Genomic DNA, 19478 nt, shown 5'->3' on the forward strand with positions numbered 1-19478 from the left:
TGTAGTAATGAAACCTTGTCAGAAACAACAGTATGGGCAGCATGCTCTTATGTATTCAGACCATACTACAAATTGTCATTGTCTAAATAAGTGAACTGCAAGAATAAAGAGGTCTGCGTAATCAAACCTGTCCCTATTTTGTAGGCAGACTGGTGTACCCTGCGACAAAGTTGCTGGATATCCAGCCACACAACCAGGTTGTCTTTAGCAACCCGTACAGAAAGCTCAGTAGAGGTTGCCATCACCACCTTTTCAATACGCTAAATAATTCAGGGTCGACTTGACCCCTGTTGATGGACATTACAGCACACAACAGACCGCTCAGGAGCCAGAGTGTACGATGGACAAAGACTGACGGCGGCACATTAGGCGCTTGTGTGGTTCAGCATAACAGTACTGAGAGGGCCAAGTGCTGGAGGTGTGATAGGAGGCGTGCAGAGAGGAACATTACATTTAAACAGAGGAGAAAAGGCAGAGGAAGAGTTGGAGAGAGAGTAGGAGTGATGCTCATCGGGACATTACAATGGTTTGTGTTGTTAATGATGCTGTTGCGTAATCATGACAGTGGATGGATGTACTCATTTTGGTGTGTGTGTGTGTGTGTGTTCTTGTGAGTGTTTGTACGTGCATGTGTGTGTTCTTGTTCAGCAACATTTGAGGGCCAATTTGAGGTTTTAACCATAAAAGTGAAGATATTTTGGCCTGTCCTCACTTATTCAAGGGGCTATTTTAGGGTTAGGGCTTGGGGTTATAATTGGGATTAGGTTAAGGTTAGGGTAAATCTGATGGTTAAAGGTAGGGTTAAGGGCTAGGGTGGGGTTCAGCAACCTGTGGGTCTTTAACCCCTCTCCAGTGGCTCCCTGCAGTTTTGACAAAAATTATATAGAAAAGAATAATGATTATTTTATTTTATCTCCCCCCCCTTTTTTTTCCCTCCCTGATTGTACCCGGCCATTACCCCACTCTTCCGAGCCATCCCAGTCGCTGCTCCACCCCCTCTGTCGATCCCGGGAGGGCTGCAAACTACCACATGCCTCCTCTGCAACATGTGGAGTCACCAGCCGCTTCTTTTCACCTGACAGTGAGGAGTTTCGCTAGGGGGACGTAGCGCGTGGGAGGATCACGCTATTCCCCTCAACCCCCCCCCCCCTGAACAGGCACCCTGACCAACCAAAGGAGGTGCTAGTGCAGTGACCAGGACACATACCCACATCTGGCTTCTCACCCGCAGACACGGCCAATTGTGTCTGTAGGGATGCCCGACCAAGCCAGAGGTAACACGGAGATTCGAACTGGCGATCCCCGTGCTGGTAGGTAGCGGAATAGACGGTTAATCTACCTGGATGCCTATAATGGTTATTTTTTAACATTTTAATTTTCCTTTATCATAGTTGTAGGCCTAAATTTATTCTTACGTTCTCCAATCGTAAAAATGTGTAGCCTACACCCAATAAAAAAAACATGTTAACCTTTCTTCAACTAAAATGTTCATCTACATCTACGGCCCAGTGCCTTTCCCTCTAAACTTGGCCGAACCTCAGTAGCGGCCTTGAGTCTCACTACCTCAACCATGAACTACATAATCCAAATAAAAGTTACATCTTACAGCCCTGATATGGAGAAGCTCTGCAGTGACATTCAGAAACAGAAATAGCATTAAACCGGTGAGAACGCTATTCTTTAATAGGCTATCATGTTGCAGCAAAGTATCTGTTTTAGCTAGCTGTAATTTTGTCAGTGAACTGAATGCCTCTTAGCTGTTGTGTTTTATGCTCAGGCCTGACGGTTTGACTTATTATGTAAACATGACACTTAGTAAACAGCCCCATGTGGTCAAGATATCTCACCTACATATCTACGATGTGCACTACCTCTTTCAACCAGATGTGCAATACAATGTTTGTACAATACAAATGTACTATTATTATTACAAATTTGGGTGTCTGGGTAGCGCAGTGGTCTATTCCATTGCCTACCAATATGGGGATCGCCGGTTCGAATCCTCGTGTTACGTCCGGCTTGGTCAGACATCCCTACAGACACAAGTGGCCGTGTCTGCGGGTGGGAAGCCAGATGTTGGTATGTGTCCTGGTCGCTGCACTGTCTGGTCAGTCGGGGCGCCTGTTCGGGGGGGGGGGGTACTGGGGAGAATAGCGTGATCCTCCCACACGCTACGTCCCCCTGGCTAAACTCCTCACTGTCAAGTGAAAAGAAGTGGCTGGCGACTCCACAAGTATCGGAGGAGGCATGTGGTAGTCTGCAGCCCTCCCCAGATCGGCAGCGGGGGTGGAGCAGTGACCGGGACGGCTCGGAAGAGTGGGGTAATTGGTCAAGTACAATTGGGGGGAAAAATGGGGGAAAATCCCCCCGAAAAAAACAAATTCAACTGCTGTATATCAGTTAAAATTATTGATGTTATTGTTGTGGTTTTAACATGGGTATATAATATAGTATGTAGTTGTGAGGTGGATGGTAGGTCAATATATAGTGTATACTTTTGGTACATAAGATAAGATAGTGTACTATAGTGGGAGTATATAGCATTGTATATGGGCATGATGGGTTGTGGTGTGGTATACTGTATGGGCAATATAGTATATATAAGCAATATGGGCATAGGTTGTTGAATATAATAGCAACATACCTGTTGTGCATACACGCTAGCCTCCAATGTCCTGTTTTTGTTCCATTTATTTCTTCGTTTTTTTTCTCTTTTTTCAAGCGATGTCTGCAAGTACTAGCAGCTGCTGTGTAGCGGAGTCAAATTCCATGTGTGCATAGGCACACTTGGCCAATTAAGTTGATTGTGATTGTTGTACATGGCTGAGTAAAGAAGAAGAGGATTACCTCACACTGAACTGGACTTTTATTCAGTTTTGTGTTTTGTTGGTAATGGCATCCCTCAAGAAAAATAATAAATCAAGTAAACAATTTTCTTAATTGTAGTTCTATGATTTCATATATGTAACAAATCATGGTATTATTGTAATGGAAATGCAATGTTAAAATACCAAATAATCATGAGTAGCCCACTGCCTGGTAGCCACATGCGGTAAAACAAAATGAATGCTCATTTAGACCTATTGGTAATGATGACGGGCTAATTTAGACATAATAGGCCGTGTTACCTTCATTATATGGCTCAAATATGTTTTGTGGCTCCAGGCAGATTTTTTCTTTTTTGGCCAAAATATGGCTGTGTTGATAGTGAAGGTTGCTGACCCCCTGGGGTAGGAACACATGTTAGGATCTTACATTCTGATGCACTGGCACTCATACAGTATTTTATGATTACTGTGCATTTTAAAACAGGGACATGTGCAATCTGTATTTTTGAAGCCATTTATTGAATTTGAGCATTTTTTTAAATTTCTTTCTGGCGGCCTGTCCAGGGTGTATCCCCGCCTGCTGCCCAATGACTGCTGGGATAGGCTCCAGCATCCCCGCAACCCTGAGAGCAGGATAAGCGGGTTGGATAATGGATGGATGGATGGATGGATTTTGAAACATATTCCATTGTATTTTCGTCATTATTAGGGGTCCAAGCAGCGAAGCTGGTGGAACCCTATTGTATTTGTTAGGATTATTATTATTTTTCTCCGCTAAAAGTGTGTGAGGCTCAGCAACCGTAAGTCCTAGACCAACCAACTTTGGTACGTGTATTCCTATGGCCCCCCACTACTCAGGCACCACAAATCACCTATGTCAGCCAGATGGTGGCGCTATAACAAAGGGTCATGCGTAATTCCCACACCATAAGTCAGATCAACACAAAACTGCACAGACCTATGCATCTGAATGTGCTCTACAACTTTGTTATTGGGACCACATATGTCAGCCATATAGTTTGCCCGCCATTTTGACTTGTATTAGTTTGGGCGCGGTTTCTCAGCTAAAAGTGTTTGAGGCTCAGCAACCATAAGTCCTAGACCAGGGGTCAGGAACCTTTTTGACTGGGAGAGCCATAAAAGCAAAATATTTCTAAATATATTTCATTGAGAGCCATATAGCATTTTTAACGTATAATAAATTAAATATGTCTTACTTTTAATGCAACTTCTGGTGCCGCATGGTTTTGCTGATGGCCTTGTAGTCTGGTTCATACGTGGTGAGGTTGAGCTTCATTCAGGCGTTGAGGCTTCCATCAGTTAAACGTGAGCGTAGGTTGGTCTTAATGTTCCTCATATGCGAGAATGACTGCTCACATGCATATGTAGAGCCAAACATGGTCAATACGGCAATACTCACACGCTGCATTGTGTGGTATGTCACAGGAAGCTCGTTCCAAGTTTTAAGAATCAGCTGGTCTTCAGGTTGAAGATTTTTCATTTCTGTCCACTTGTGTTCCCTCGCCAGCTCTGCTCGCTGTCGCGCAAGACTTTCCAACTCTCCATTAAGTGACTTGAACTTACTCATCCACATGTCTGATGCCTTCAGGTCAGCAACTTCCAGCTCAAAGTCTCCGATAGAGACCCCGGGGATGCATGTCAGGTCGATTTTGTCCACTGCACACTCATGTGGATGAGTGATGAACTTGAAAAGACCAGTGCGCGCACGAAATTCTCCAAAATGTGCTTTGAATGACTGCAGGAGATTGGACGTAAAGCCATCTAGCTGCTGGAGATCCAGATGTTGAGTGGAGTCACTTGCTAAGCATGCATCTCTAAATTGTTGCAGTCTTTCAAAGTGCAGAAGACGACCTGTTTCAATGTCCCTGAGAAAGACTTCCAGCTTGCTTTCAAATGCAAACACTGCTTGTTGAAGGGATGAGATTGTATTTCCAATACCTTGCATTTTCAAATTGAGCTGGTTCAGATGGCCAGTTATATCCACGAGATAGTGAAAGTGCAGGAGCCAGTCAGTGTTGTCTAGCTCAGGGTGCTTGACGCCTTTCATTTCAAGAAAAGTCCGGATTTCACTCAGGCAAGCTGCAAAACGGCTGAGCACCTTCCCCCTTGACAACCAACGCACGTTGCTGTGTAAAAGCAGACCGGGATAATGATTCCCAACTTCTTCTAACAGAGCTTTAAACTGGCGATCATTTAAAGCTCGGGCAACAATAAAGTTGACCACTCGAATGACCAGAGACATCACCTCGCCAAGCTCCTGGCCACACGTCTGAGCGCAAAGCGCCTCCTGGTGCAGGATGCAATGAAAACTTAGGATGGCTCTCTTTTCATGTTCACGGAGAAGCGCTAAAAATCCTTTGTTCTTCCCCAACATACAGGGTGCACCATCAGTACAGACAGAAATAAGTTTATCCATCGGTAGTTTTTTTTCCTTTAGCAAACTCCATGAAAGACGTGAATAAATCCTCTCCTCTTGTTGTCCCTTTCATTGGCAAAACAGCCAAGCTTTCCTCACGCAGTGTGTCACCTGCAGCATACCTGGCAATGATACTGCACTGAGATAGATGGCTAACGTCTGTTGACTCATCTAACGCGAGAGAAAAGTATGTCCCGGCGTTTATGTCCTTAATTTGTGTTTCCTCGACTTGATTTGCCATCATGATGCTACGATCGTGCACAGTTCTTGCTGACAGGGGCATGTCTTTTATTCGTTTGATTATCTTGTCTTTATTTGGGAAGTCATCAAACAGTTCATTGGCCACATCAAGCATGAATGTTTTGGCATACTCGCCATCTGTGAATGACTTTCCATTCCTTACTATTGCCAAAGCCCCCGCAAAGCTAGCGGAATTCCCGTCACCTTGCTTGGTCCACACACGTAGTTGCTGCTGACTCGTCTGCACTCTCCGCTGTAGCTCCTCGCATGCCCTTTTCCTGCCGTCCCCCGCTGGAGATTTCCGTGCAAATGAAGCATGGTGCGTATCGAGGTGCCGCTTTATATTTGACCGTTTCATCGATGCAATTTTATCATAGCATATTAGACATACCGCAGATCCTGCTCTCTCCACAAATACAAATTCCTCTGTCCACGCAGCCTGGAATGCACGGTAATCATCGTCTTTTTTTCTTTTTGCCATCTTTTCCGTTACAAGGGTTGAAGCGGATAAACTAGTTGGCTATCTGATAAAACTGATTTCTTCACCTTTACAATGACCCGGACATGCTCGCGAGCCATTGGTTCCCGACCCGACCCACGGGTGACCCGTGAAATATATCTTCAAAACTAATTTCTGTTTACTTTAAAATGACACAGTATTATTAAGAAATATCACAAGTATTTTAAAATCAGTTCCAAACTGATTTTAAAAAAAAAAAATTTTTTCAACTCAAAATTGTCTGGGAGCCATATGCCGTCACCGGAAGAGCCATATATGGCTCGCGAGCCATAGGTTCCCGACCGCTGTCCTAGACCAACCAAATTTGGTAGGTGGATTCATACGGCCCCCCACTACTCTGGCACTACAAATCACCCATGTCAGCCAGATGGTGGCGCTATAACAAAGGGTCATGCTTAAAAGGCCATAACTCCCACAGCATAAGTCAGATCAACACAAAACTTAATCGACCCATGCATCTCAATGTGCTCAACAACTTTACTATTGGGACCACCTATGTCAGTCATATAGTTTGCCGGCTATTTTGACTTATTTGGTGTGGAAGCGCTGCAGCTCTACATACCACACGCCAGGACACCTGGGAATAACGACATACTTTTTCTTTTTATGGCAGTCGGCTAGGACGCAAGAAATCAGACACCGTCTGGTCCAGTTTTGGAAACTCTGGCACACGGTTCTGAAGCAATGGAAGTGTTACGACATTTTAAAAAATTACGGTAATCGTCTAGGACACAGGCGACCCAAGTAATCCGACATCTCAAAAATCGCTTGATCAAAAAATCTGAAATTTGGTATACTTATACTTGGACCCATTTGGCTACATTGCCTAAAGTGCTGATTGGCTGGATTACCAAAATGGCTGCCAAACAGCCAATCAAAATTCAGCAGCTAATATCTGCTAGTGTGAATGGCCAATCTTCATGAAACTTGATAGGCTTATTCTTTGTGGCACATAGAAGCCATGTACCAAATATGAAACAGATCGGACACATGGTGGCTGCAATACTGCTTGGACCCCATTAATCGCCGCTTGCGGCTATATTCATTATATATGTATTTGTTCATCTGTGATTGTTGTTTTCATTGTGTTTTAATGAGCTCCACTGCAACAAATTCTGATCAGCTATGTTGAAATGTCAATGAATTATTGAATCTCGAATCAATGAGGGTCCTCACAAGTATAGGAGAAACAAACGTGTGTGTGTGTGTGTGTGTGCTGTGGAGGCATGATCAGTCTCTCCTGGTTGCCAGGTTCCACAGAGGTGATAGTCAGTAATGCAGACGGACAGGGCAACAAGGTCAGACTATTGTCATGTTGAATACTCCGCACAGAACCCATTAACATGCTCACTATGTACATTGACTCGCTCTCTACCTCCAGTGAGAAAGAAGCCTCTTTCTATTTCTCGCTCTCTCACTTTTCGCACATCACTCAGGGGGGTGGTTGATTTGGCTTCCGTCACCATAATACCATTTTGCAACAAAATAATTTGCTTTCACTGCAGCTTAACACAGTTACCCCTCCCCGGTCCCCTGCTGATGTCATTAGGCTTGGCACAGCCAGGCGGCCATCTATCCCCGGACAAACAAACAATCGCTTTGCCCACAGTGACTGTTTGCTGCAAAAGAGCGATGGGGAGATTTAATTGCTGGAGGATAAACCCAAAGCCCCAGTCCTCATGTGCTCTATATGGTTGTAAGAAGGCAGCTCATTTACAGTCTTCCACTGGGAGCCTGCAAGTCTGTGGCGTGAATACTGTCTCATAAAAATATCACAATCTTTCTTCATAAGTTCAATTGTTTCAGCGGTCAAATGTTGGAGCCCAATATCTATGATGTCATTGTTTTAGAAAGGTAAACAAGATTTCTAAGTACACAGAATCAAAACAGTCATTAGAAATGCTTCAGTCGGCAGCAGTAAGTTCTTAGTAAAGCTAAGCAGTTTCAATTCTCTCTCTCGCGCTCTCTCTGCAAACACTTTCCATTTTAGTGATTTAAAATTCCTGCTTTCCTTGGCTGTGAGACGAGCAGCAGAGGCTGAATTTAGTGGTCAGGCTTGAGACTGAGGTTGTCCCAGGAGAGCGGCATAATGACAGGCTGCTGAATGGAAAAGGAGCCGTGGAGAGAAAAGCCCTGTGGCTCCTTCTGGAATAAAAGCCAGATGGAAAGACATCACAGTCAACAGGGCTCTATAGCCTGCTCCCAGTCATCAAGCACACACGTGTGTGTTCGTGTATACCCCCCCCCCACACACACACACACACACACTCTTGCACACAAACACAGAGCTTGGGCAGTCACAGACCCGCACTGTTTTGCTTAAAACTTTTGAACATAAATGAATTCACAGGAGTTTTTCAGTGGTTATATTTCTGTGTTTTTTTGGCCTGTCACACTCAAAAGCCTTGGACACCCCCAGTATTGGGAGTCCATGTCGGAGTGACATTATTGTCAATAGCTACAGGAACAGGGCTGCAGTTGATAGCGAACAAAATTTGAAATGTATTCATAATTAAATAGAAGTGTTGGTATTAATTTAAAGTTGTGTGTGGCACCAGATGGGCTGAGTTTACACAACTACGAGAATACAGAATGTTATCAGGTATGGTTTCATCCTACTGTTAGCTTTTCACTGACTGTAATGCGGCAGTCTAAACTTCCTGGCAAACAAATGTGTTATCCTTCAGACACCTGAATGTGTAATGCAGGCCAACGGTTCTCAATCTGGTCCGCAGGGCCCACAGTGCTGTGGGTTTTTCAGAGGTTACGTAACGTTCATGTCACAACTCGGCAACCCGGACATCAAAAGATTGTTCTGGATTTCAGACATGGTATGTCCGACTTGGCGTGCCATTCAGTTCACATGACACTTTCCAACTGGAAACTCGCTCATCCGGTATGTCCGACACCATATGAACACATCAATAGAGGTGTACTGATACCAGTGCCTCCCCGCGGTGCATTATGGGACTTTGAGTTTAAATACGTTTGACAGCCTTACTTTAGAGTTGAGGTCTCGGTGGTAGATGTTCTTGTAGTGCAGATAGATCATTCCTCTACTGATGTCACAGCCCAGGTCGACTTTCTCTCTCCAGCAGAGGGGGACGTCCTTTCTGGCCAGCAGCTCCTCCAGACAACCCCCGCTGACATACTGAAATTGACCAACACACCCCAGGGTCATAAGCACCATCAACCACCCATGTTTAAAAGTAAACGTCACCGATGGCTTTGCGCATGTGCAAATCAGTACTGATGAGTAATGTGCTCAATTTAAGCAATAAAATCCTCACTGCGTACTATACTAATGGAGAAATCAGTGCTGTCCTGCTCACAGAGTCTTTCCCACTGCGCCTACATGTACCAGAATACATTGCTGCACGCTACTGTATCGCCATCCATAATATCTTCTGTACAGGTGTTGAAGGGAACATTATTTCCACCATTGGAAACTTAGCTTAGGCGAGGGAATGAGGATTTGTCTTCTTAATGGTGTGTTTAGAGTAGATCAGAGTATTAGAAACCCTGCTAGGCTGTATTTAGTTTTTCGGGGTGCCAAATGATGTCATGACATGTCGCTTGGAGGGTGGAAAAAAACTTTCACTGCTGCTCCAGAGATGCAGAACTGATTGGGAACAACTGCAGGTGTTTTTCATGTGCCATTTTTGTCACAGATACACAGAAATAAGGTTGAAAATAGGTGAATGTTCCCTTTAAAATGAATGCGACTCCTAAACCGCACAAATCTGGTGCATTAATATCCTAAAAACAAACAATGAGGGAAAACTGTTGTAAATCCTAACTGACTGCTGCATAGTATAAACACCGGCCTTTCTTCGCTGAGGGACATGAATTGGCTCAACAAACGTCACTGATCATTATCAGCTGACGTCCTTGTAAATCTGCGGTGATTTTCAAGTAAACTTTCCCACGAACGTGGGAAACAGTTTCGACTCTGACATAGTAAATAGTACCACTCACCTCTAAGATTGGGTAAAGTTTGTCCTCCTTCACACAGATCCCCAGATACCTAGACAGACAAGAAAACAATTTCTGTGATCAGTTTTACATTTTCATATTTCTCTTCTTTGTAACCCATGTTAAGTTGGATAAAGGCAAAAAAAAAACTGGTGTATTTAGAAGACGTAATGAGTAATGAAACGTGTAATGATTCAAATAAACTACATAACTATCCACTCACTAATTCATATAAGCAAAATTATCATTTGCTCTGATTTAATGCCATTAATCACAAAATTAAAACACACTCCCGCCTGCCGCCTAATGACTGCTGGAATAGGCTCCAGCATCCCCACGACCCTGAGAGCAGGATAAGCAGTTCAGATAATGGATGGATGGATGGATGGATGGACTCCAATTACATTCCTCATAATTTTAAACGTTGAAGTTAAAAAGAGCTGTTTTTGAAGTGCCACTGTCTTGTGCCATTTGGACGGAACACTTTCATTTAAACAGCCGTTTCATCCAGAGCTTCTCATGAATGGACCAGTACAGCAGAAAACAGCAGAACTGCAGCAGCTGCACATCATTCTCCACCCAGCTGAAATCACAGCTCACGCAACCCCTAAATACTGCCCATCTTACTGACTTTACCTGTTTCCTGTTTGTTATTTTCTGCATAGATGGATTGTGTCTCCTCTTCATCTTTTATTTATTGCATGCTTGTAGGGTCTGTGTTAGTGCAGGTATTGTGTGTTTATGAATACCAGGCCACTGATGATTTTATTGTCAATGTCTGTTTTTAACTAACCACGGACTACAGATGAAAACTAGCCTTTTTGGTTAACCCTGGCACATTTACGAATTTTTTTTTTTTTGGGATTTTTCCCCCATTTTTCTCCCGAATTGCACTTGGCCATTTACCCCACTCTTCCGAGCCGTTGCAGTCGCTGCTCCACCCCCTCTGCTGATCCGGGAAGGACTGCAGACTACCACATGCCTCCTCCAATACATGTGGAGTCGCCAGCCGCTTTTTTTCACCTGACAGTGAGGAATTTCGCCAGGGGGACGTAGTGCATGGGAGGATCATGCTATTCCCCCCAGTCCCCAGTCCCCCCTCCCCTCCGAACAGGCGCTACGACCGACCAGAGGAGGCACTAGTGCAGCAACCAGGACACATACCCACATCTGGCTTCCCACCCGCAGACACGGCCAATTGTGTCTGTAGGGACACTCCGACTAACTCGGAGGTAACACAGGGATTCGAACTGCCGATCCCCATGTTGGTAGGCAACGGAATAGACTGCTGTGCCACCCGGATGCCCTATGAAAACGTTTTTAACATGCGTTGTCCCTGTCAAACGAACTAATAAATAGATATAAAAATCAAAAAAGTGGTTGATATCTTACATTAGAACAAAAACGTCAGGACTTGTTTCACCAGGCCCAAGCCTCCTTGACCTCGTTTTCATCAGACCGGTCTACGGTTTAAACAGGTTATTACCCAAGCTACTGTCTAAACAAAATCCTGAACGACACTCAGGAGAACAATGACCTCACGAAACGCCCTTCACAGGCACAATGAACTACACCACCTGTTTGGTCAGGGCCGGCAGGCCTTGCGTGCCAGGTACCTGCGTGGCTCCCTCCGCTTATATCACTACCTCTCTATGCAGTGAGCTCAGCAGATACGCTAAGGCTGCGATAACGTCGCCAACGTGACCTTGCAAAACAAAATGAGATAAATACAAACAGCTAAAATGAGATTGCTTAAACAAACATTAATACGCCCCGTCCAGCCTTACGTCTTGTATAACCTCTGTACACAGCAGAGGCGGTGATGACGGGCGTTGAGGTCTAATTTGATTTGATTTCACACAGCCTGACGTTGGGCGTGAAATCATCAAGTATACAACACAGCCCGTTCAGTCTGGTCTTCATCATTTTGAGTCTATTGCTAACATATTGGTTTTCATAAAGAAAATGAAAGAAAAAAATAATTGCTCTGATTCTTGTGTCAGCTGATGATAATTTCTCATTCAACTTAAACAAACTGATAAGAGGTCTTTTATCAGCTGCAAGGAAATCTATTCTGGTTAACTGGGTAATAGATAAACCCTGAACTGTTACGCAATGGTATAAAAACCTGTATGGTGTAATTCCTCTAGAAAGGTTGAGTTAATTGCAAAGTAAGATGAATGAGCCTTTTTTGACCACATAGGAAATGCTCAAACTAAATCAGTGTACACTTTGTGATAGAAAATGAATGAAATAGGGAGTTGCAGCCCTGTTCTATTATTATTCTTGTTTTATTTTTTTTATCTCTATTCTTGTACATGTATAGCTGCGAATCTATTTCCAAATGTGTTGCTGGAAAAATACACATCAATACTAGAGGGAAAAAGAAAAAAAATTGCAAGTGAGCTGTAAAACAGAAACTGAAATCCAAGGGAGAGCGATAACATGAGAGTGAGTTGGGGGGGTTGGGCGAGCATCAGTAAGTGAAGAGAGAGAGAGAATGCACATGGTGATTTTACTGAGGGCAAAATGTCAAACACGTTGGTTCATTATTATTCATTCTGAATACTTTCAGGGTGTTTCACATGAGAGGCTTTGGTGTGGGCCGAGGTTTGCTTGACACGAAGTTTGGTTCATTTGATTGGTGTGAAAGCTTTTTTCTGAACTTGCATCACCGAACTGAACCGAACTTGAGTCCACTTTAAAACAGGAGTCTGGAGTCGATTTCATGTGAACCGCAGTATGGTCCATGACTGGTATGAAAGCAATCCTGTCTAATTTTAGGAAGCGAACTGCAACTGTAGCAGCAGAATAGGTATGTGTTGTGTGTGCGTGTGTCTGTGTCTGTCTGTGTGTCTGTGGCTTAAAGGAAAGCTATTTGGGAAACTGGCCAGCAGCGTGTGTAAGGAACTCATCTTTTTTTTCCCTTTTTTTTTTAACCCGAGCTGTTGGGAGGCTTGGCATACAACACGGGGATTTTGTATGCCAGTGTGCCCTAGACAGAGTTAATCTGCAAGTGGAGTTCAGGTTGTCCATCTGCAAAGGCAATCTTTATTAGTATCAGCAACTGCTTACAATAACTCCTTTGTCCTTTGGATGATCAGTGGGATGACAACAAACAGCTTCTGCTAGTTGATGTACTATGGTTCAGAACAACAGGATCCAAAGTGAAAGCAGAATGGCGGAGGCAGGAGATGGGGCTGTGTCCACACCCAACATGTTTAGTACGAACTGCATGTGTCTGTTTAGTCTGTTTCTTCTGGGCTGGTAGGAAAGATGTCATCTGAACTCCAACAACTGTGCCGAGACCACCTGAAAACATGGGTCTCCCCCTCAGTGTCTTGAGATGCTGTTCGTTTGTGGTGCGTATGCTGCCTGGTTCAAAAATCCCACTATAGATGGATAGCCAAGATGAATAGGCATGTATTTTTTACATTGGGCGTCTGGTTCACATAGTCCGGATCAAATCATGAATGAGCTTGTGCTCATTGTCTTCATGTCCCTCTGGTGGTTTTACAATGAAAGAAGTGCATGGGGACTGGACTTAATAATCCTTCACTGATACATAAAGGCTGCTAACCGAAGGAGGAGCTGCAACCTTCTTATGCTAAATGATCAATTCTGGCTCAATTATGGAGACATAATAGGTGTTTACCTAAGCCATCATACAACAAATAAATAGAAACACAGAGCCTTGTAGTTTGTTTGATTTTGGTTCATTTTCAAAAAGACAATTTGGACCAAACGCAGAATTCAACCAAAATAACGTTTCTACCTGTTGGTTCAAATCGAAGAAGCAGATTGCGTGTGTGAACCCACATGCTGGATTTCTGTAACTGTTGGCTTTCATTAAAGAGTAATTAAACCCTCAACCATTTTACTGAGTTTGCTGACATCTACAGTTTAAAACCCGTGTAAAAACCATAGCAGGATAAACACAGCTGCAGCTAATAACATAATGGGTTTGTTGGATGTAGGTGTGCCACAGGACCAGCATTGACAGTACTATTGACAGTTGTTAGTGCTGGCTCTGTCTGTCTGTCAATGCTGATAGATGTGATGACACCCCTTAATCACATAGACCCATTGTTAATGTTATTAGCTGTAGTTGTGTTTATCCTGCTATGCTAATATCACAGTGCCAAGACCAGCCTGCCATATTTTTAACCTTTTTGTTTATGGATTACCTGACAATGTTTGGATGGGAGAGTTTCTGCAGCAGGCTGATCTCTCGTACGATGCTGTCCTGGTCCACGTCATTCTTATAGATCTTCACCACCATCACCTTACGGGTGGTGGTGTGCATCACCTGAAATCCAGACAGAAGTCAAAGTTAAGATAATGGTATTTTTATAAATATCTTCAGTATTATTATTATTATCATTACTGTTTGTAGTAATAGTAGTCATCAGCGGTCTATTTGTAAAACAATTTCAAGAGGGATGGATGGTGGGGTCTGGTGGGGACAACCATCCGCTCCCAAAAAAAAACCCTCAGTCATCTTTTAAAATGTATGCCTACATATTCTTAACCATGAAATATTTTCTTAAACGAAGTGTATACAAAAACAATTTTAGACCTCATAAAAATATGTCTGGTCTTATGGTTTAGTTTTGCAATTATACTTCCCTTTTGTTTTTGTTTTTTTATTATAACGCAGCACAATTCCTTATGGCAATTCTATACTGATTATACTTTTGACTGTGTTTACAATTCATTTTATTCCAATATTCATTCACTACAATGTCCACTGAAAATTATATATCATACACTTCATGAACTTGGAGTCAAACAAAAAAAAAAAACACATGCTGTATGTCAACCTGGAGTTATTTAGTTGTGTAAAACTGACAGTTTAACCCAGAGCAAATGGAAAGGAGGAACTGCAGTTTTACAGAGGGTTGGTTTTTGTCAATTTGTTTAACAAGGAGGCTCCCAATATGACCCCTGGTAGTAATAGTAGAACTGTAGTAGGAGGAGGAGGAGTGGTAGAGATTAATTTGTGGTTAACTGGATAGTAGACCTACTGGATATGTAGAAGGGTGACCAAGTTAAATTAATTTGACAAGTGGATGTGAGAATGTGAAACAAGGGCAGTAGTTGACCCCAAGTCAATTTCTTTCAATTCATAGCTTGGTTCAAAATGGACCATCCATCACAGATCTGTTTGTGAGGCCTCGTTTTTCTATCTCTCATCTCACAAAAAGCTCTGACTGTACAATATGCACATCTTCACCCACTTTGCAAGGTGCATGGAAATGGCAAACAACTGTGAAGTGAAACGATTCCAGCAACTCTGGCAGCGCTGAGAATAACCACTTACAGGAAAATAAAATTGACATCAAGAGTATAAATGTTTCTTGTCAGCACTGCAAAGGTACGTTCAGTCTTTTCACTTATCACTAAAATATGAACGTGCTAAGTCTCCACTCTGTTTAATTGGTCTCTTCTAGTTGTTAGCTCATTTCTCAGGGACAGAGCGTAGAGGTGTATGAATTCCTTCCCTCCCTACCATTTCGCTCCTGCACTAATTTCATGACTTATGTAAGATCTCAGTTGGGTTTCGGTGCGTAAACCCCCATGGTCCTCTAATGTTCAGGCCTCCGTGCACGCCGGTGGGCCAGTTATGGAATGGCAAGAATGTCCAAATTAGGGGGGATGTAACAAAGCCAGCTTTGATGGCGCAGCTCACACGTGGGAAGGCACAAAGGAAGCTTTGGCTGAGGGGAGAGTATGCGTACCTTGTAGACTTTGGAAAAGAAGCCGCTGCCAATGAGCTCGGCGGTGAAGTTTTCCCAGAACTCCAGCTTACGAACAGCCGTGCGGAGCTTCTGCCAGCGGTCCACATGGTAGTACTGGTCCGAGGACTCGCCACACAGGGTGGGGCTGGTTGGCTCCGAGGACACATCCACATCACACATCCTGGAGATGTCCGCTGAAGGTCGCAAATCCGCACGAACAAACAAAAAAAAACAGCAACACACACAGATGCACAAGAAACACACACACTTCAAGTAAAGATTGGTTTTAAAAGACTTAATAAATAATGACAATATATTGTACTGAGAAAATGAACCCCTATCCCCAACACACACACACACACACACAAGTTGGCAATGGCCAAAAGGGCAGTTGATGCATTTAAATGTATATTCAGGAAAAGTGTTGAATGGATAAAAGAGACGCTAACAAAGGCCTGATTTCCCTCCATTACGCATTAGCTGCATGAACCAGGAAAAGTGCTCGACGCTTAATGGAGTGAAACAAAGAAATGAATAATGTGAGCTCAATATAGATACAGGGTAGACAGATAACAAGAATGGTCTCTAAACAGAGGCTCAGAGTGGACAAGATACAAAATGAATGAATAAGGCCGGCATAATGGCCTTTCTGAAAAGGGCTAATAAAAGCTTTGTGCTCCCCGTACAATGGATCAAAGACAAAAGTCTAAAAATAAAAATGCTGCTTTGAAAATGCTCAATTTGCAGAAGTATGACTGCTTTTTTTCCCTTTACTCTATATACATCACCTACTAATCCAATTATGATTTCAATGGAATCCACCTGACTCTACATCCAGTTCTCGACACCACTGTGTCTTCTTTATCCTTTTATTTGTAAATGCTATTTTAAGAACCACACGAAGGAAAGTTGGTCAAAATACACATCTGATTAAAAAGTAGATATCTGAGTTACAGACCAGTAAGAAAGCCATTTACATGGCAGGCGTTGAGTGAGATGTAGTATCCAGATGGACTGGATATGAGTAGGTAGGTACAATAGGGGTTCGGTACTCTGGGACACCTCAGTGGTGTGTTGATATCGCAGGGATTTGAACTTTAACCTGTCAGCCAAAAGTGGGAGTTTTAAACAGTACCGCCTTCCCAAACAGTGTGATGCTTTTTTTCTGGACAAACACTTTGCCAACTGCAAGTTACATTTCACGTACTCCAAAATGGCTGGGAGGGTTATTGCATTGTGACATCATCCACAATAGCTCGCTGGAAAAAAGAAAAACGATGGAGGTGCATTCCCTGTGCCAATCCCGGACAATATGACCCCCTGTGGTCATATGTCCTCCCACCGACCCCGTATTGGCACAACCACCGGAAGCGCTATTCCTCTTTCCATCTCCAACTAAATGAGATCGGTCGATGGCTGTTTCTCTCTCGCTGGGACCAAGAGTAAAACTGCAAATACGCAAGTAATCTAGTGATATACTGGTATATTAGATACTAACTTATAGTTAGCTTACCTTTTATCGCCAAGATGTTTGTTAATCCGGTCGATGTGGCCGGATTCTACGCTTGGTGCGGGTGTGTTAAACCGGCGACGCTCCAATGGGACCCCCATCCGGACTGTGTCTCCCATATCCCGCATGTTCACTACACGGGCTACTTGAGGGATGTAGACCGTAATGAGATCGACTGCAATTTCTGTAAAACCATCAGAGGATCGGGGTGCCAAAGGTGGGCTGCCCTGTACCGTCAAAGATGGGGACTTGCAGATCCCTTCGCACCTGCTAACGAGGCGGCTAGCATGGTGCTACCTAGCTATAGCCATGGGGCGGAGGCTAGCAACATCCCTCCGATGCTTCCTAGCTACAGTCACGGGACGGCGGCTAGCATTAGCATCCCTCCGGAGCCAGAGGCTATCCCACCATCCGGGATAGTTAGAGAGGACTGGATCAATGAGATCCTATCTCTCCCTGGTGAATCCGTGGCATGTTATTCGGCGGGTGCGGAACCCGAGGATTCACTGCCTGAGGAAGTAGACGATCAGGGCGTGGAAGACGACCAGCCAAGTTCGTCTCAACCAAACAAAGATGGCGACGCCATGCAACGTGGGTCCGAAACATTCCTCGCCAGTTTCCGCGATCTGTTCGCGCGAGCGGTCAAGTCTGCCGACATCGTTACCGAGCCCGGCAATCCTCAAGATCCGGTGGTGGCCGATTTTCCACGAATGGCAGAGAGGGTCAGGGACTCCACTCTACCACCTTATCCTCACATCGAACGAGCGTTTAAGCGGGCGGAGGCGGATCTGCTACTTAAATCGTCCTCAAAGTTCAGTCAGAAGGGGGTTGACGTCTTAGTAGTCGAGGTTAGGAACCTGAACTACAAAGACTGGAAAATTCCGCAACCAGAGAGGGACGTTTTATCGTTCAACCCTAACACCAAGGTGGGGTCTCGCGATACTCCCAAACACCCTTCGCAGTGGGGCCAACAGGTGGATCGTTACGCGTGTGATGCATGGCACGCCAGTACACGCGCAGCTGGACTCGTCTCAACGGCTGGGATGATAACGGCGTACATGCGCAAGCTCTGCAGCCTATCAAACGTCGAGCAAAGCAAAGCCGCCATCGCTACAGCAGGTATCGACGGGGCCGAGTGCAAATGAGCCCCTGGGAGGGGACTATGATGCGACAATGTTTAGTCTCTCTGATGGGTCAAATGGTAATTTGGAAAGGTTCAAAACGCCAATTCCCCCATCTGGGTCTCCTTTACAAGGACGAAGCCCCCCCATGGATGCAGGGCATGGCGGGCGGGGCTTCCCCAGACCCTTTACGCGCAACTTACGCGCGCTACCTGAACAGCAAGGTACAGGAGGCAACGAGACCTCTGTCACGCATGTTACACAGGTGGAAGGAATTGGTCCCGTCGGCTTCTGTTTTGGATCAGATAGCCCACGGACACCAAATCCTTTTCGAGAACGTTATTGTACCCCCGTACTTGGGAATAGTGCATACGGAACCGGGGTCGGTGGCCGAAGCACAAATCCTAGACAACGAACTCACAGAGTTACTCTTGAAAGGGGCAATCACGGTGGTTCCTCCCCTAGAAAGAGAAGACGGGTTTTACAGCCGTTACTTTCTGGTCCCCAAGAAGGATGGGGGCATGCGCCCAATCCTAGATTTGAAACCCTTCAACAAGTATGTAGAGAAGGTCAGTTTCAAAATGCTACGCACACCGGTTCTGCTGTCAATGGTGACACAGTCCGATTGGCTAACTTCGGTCGACCTAAAAGATGCTTTCTATCATTGTCCGATTGCGGAAAGACACAGAAAGTATCTTCGGTTCTGTTACCGGGGTCAGTGTTACACATGCCTCCCGTTCGGATATCGCCTCTCTCCTCTGACATTCACAAGGTGTGTGAAAGCAGCGCTCGGAGTGTTGATGCGCAAAGGTATGCGCTTGGCATGGTTCCTAGACGACCTGTTGGTGTTGGCCCGGTCGCCGGAACAAGCAATACTCCATACTCAGGAGTTGATGGAATTCATGGAGTACATGGGTTTCACTATCAACATAAAGAAGAGCGCGCCATGGCCTTCGTGCCAGGCAACGTATCTGGGTCTGAGTTTGGATACGGTATCCATGCGCGCAACCCTTACGCAAGAGAGATGGCATTCCACCAGGACCACGTTAGCACATTTCGTCCCGGGGACATATGTCACTTATCGGATGATCAGGAGGCTGCTGGGT

General features: G+C 44.5%; 1 protein-coding gene across 1 annotated transcript in view; it reads right to left on the reverse strand.

Moving 5' to 3' along the window:
* The window catches only part of LOC130122579 (dual specificity testis-specific protein kinase 1-like), a 48240-nt gene that overhangs the window by 9431 nt on the left and 19331 nt on the right, over positions 1-19478 (reverse strand). The window contains exons 3-6 of the mRNA XM_056291510.1: positions 15742-15935; positions 14188-14309; positions 10004-10052; positions 9027-9176 (exon numbers count right to left, since the gene is read on the reverse strand). Coding sequence (XP_056147485.1) covers positions 9027-9176; positions 10004-10052; positions 14188-14309; positions 15742-15935 — 515 coding nt within the window. The remainder of the gene's footprint in view (positions 1-9026; positions 9177-10003; positions 10053-14187; positions 14310-15741; positions 15936-19478) is intronic.

The sequence above is a fragment of the Lampris incognitus genome, chromosome 1 (genome assembly GCF_029633865.1).
Source record: "Lampris incognitus isolate fLamInc1 chromosome 1, fLamInc1.hap2, whole genome shotgun sequence".
Classification (NCBI taxonomy): domain Eukaryota; kingdom Metazoa; phylum Chordata; class Actinopteri; order Lampriformes; family Lampridae; genus Lampris; species Lampris incognitus.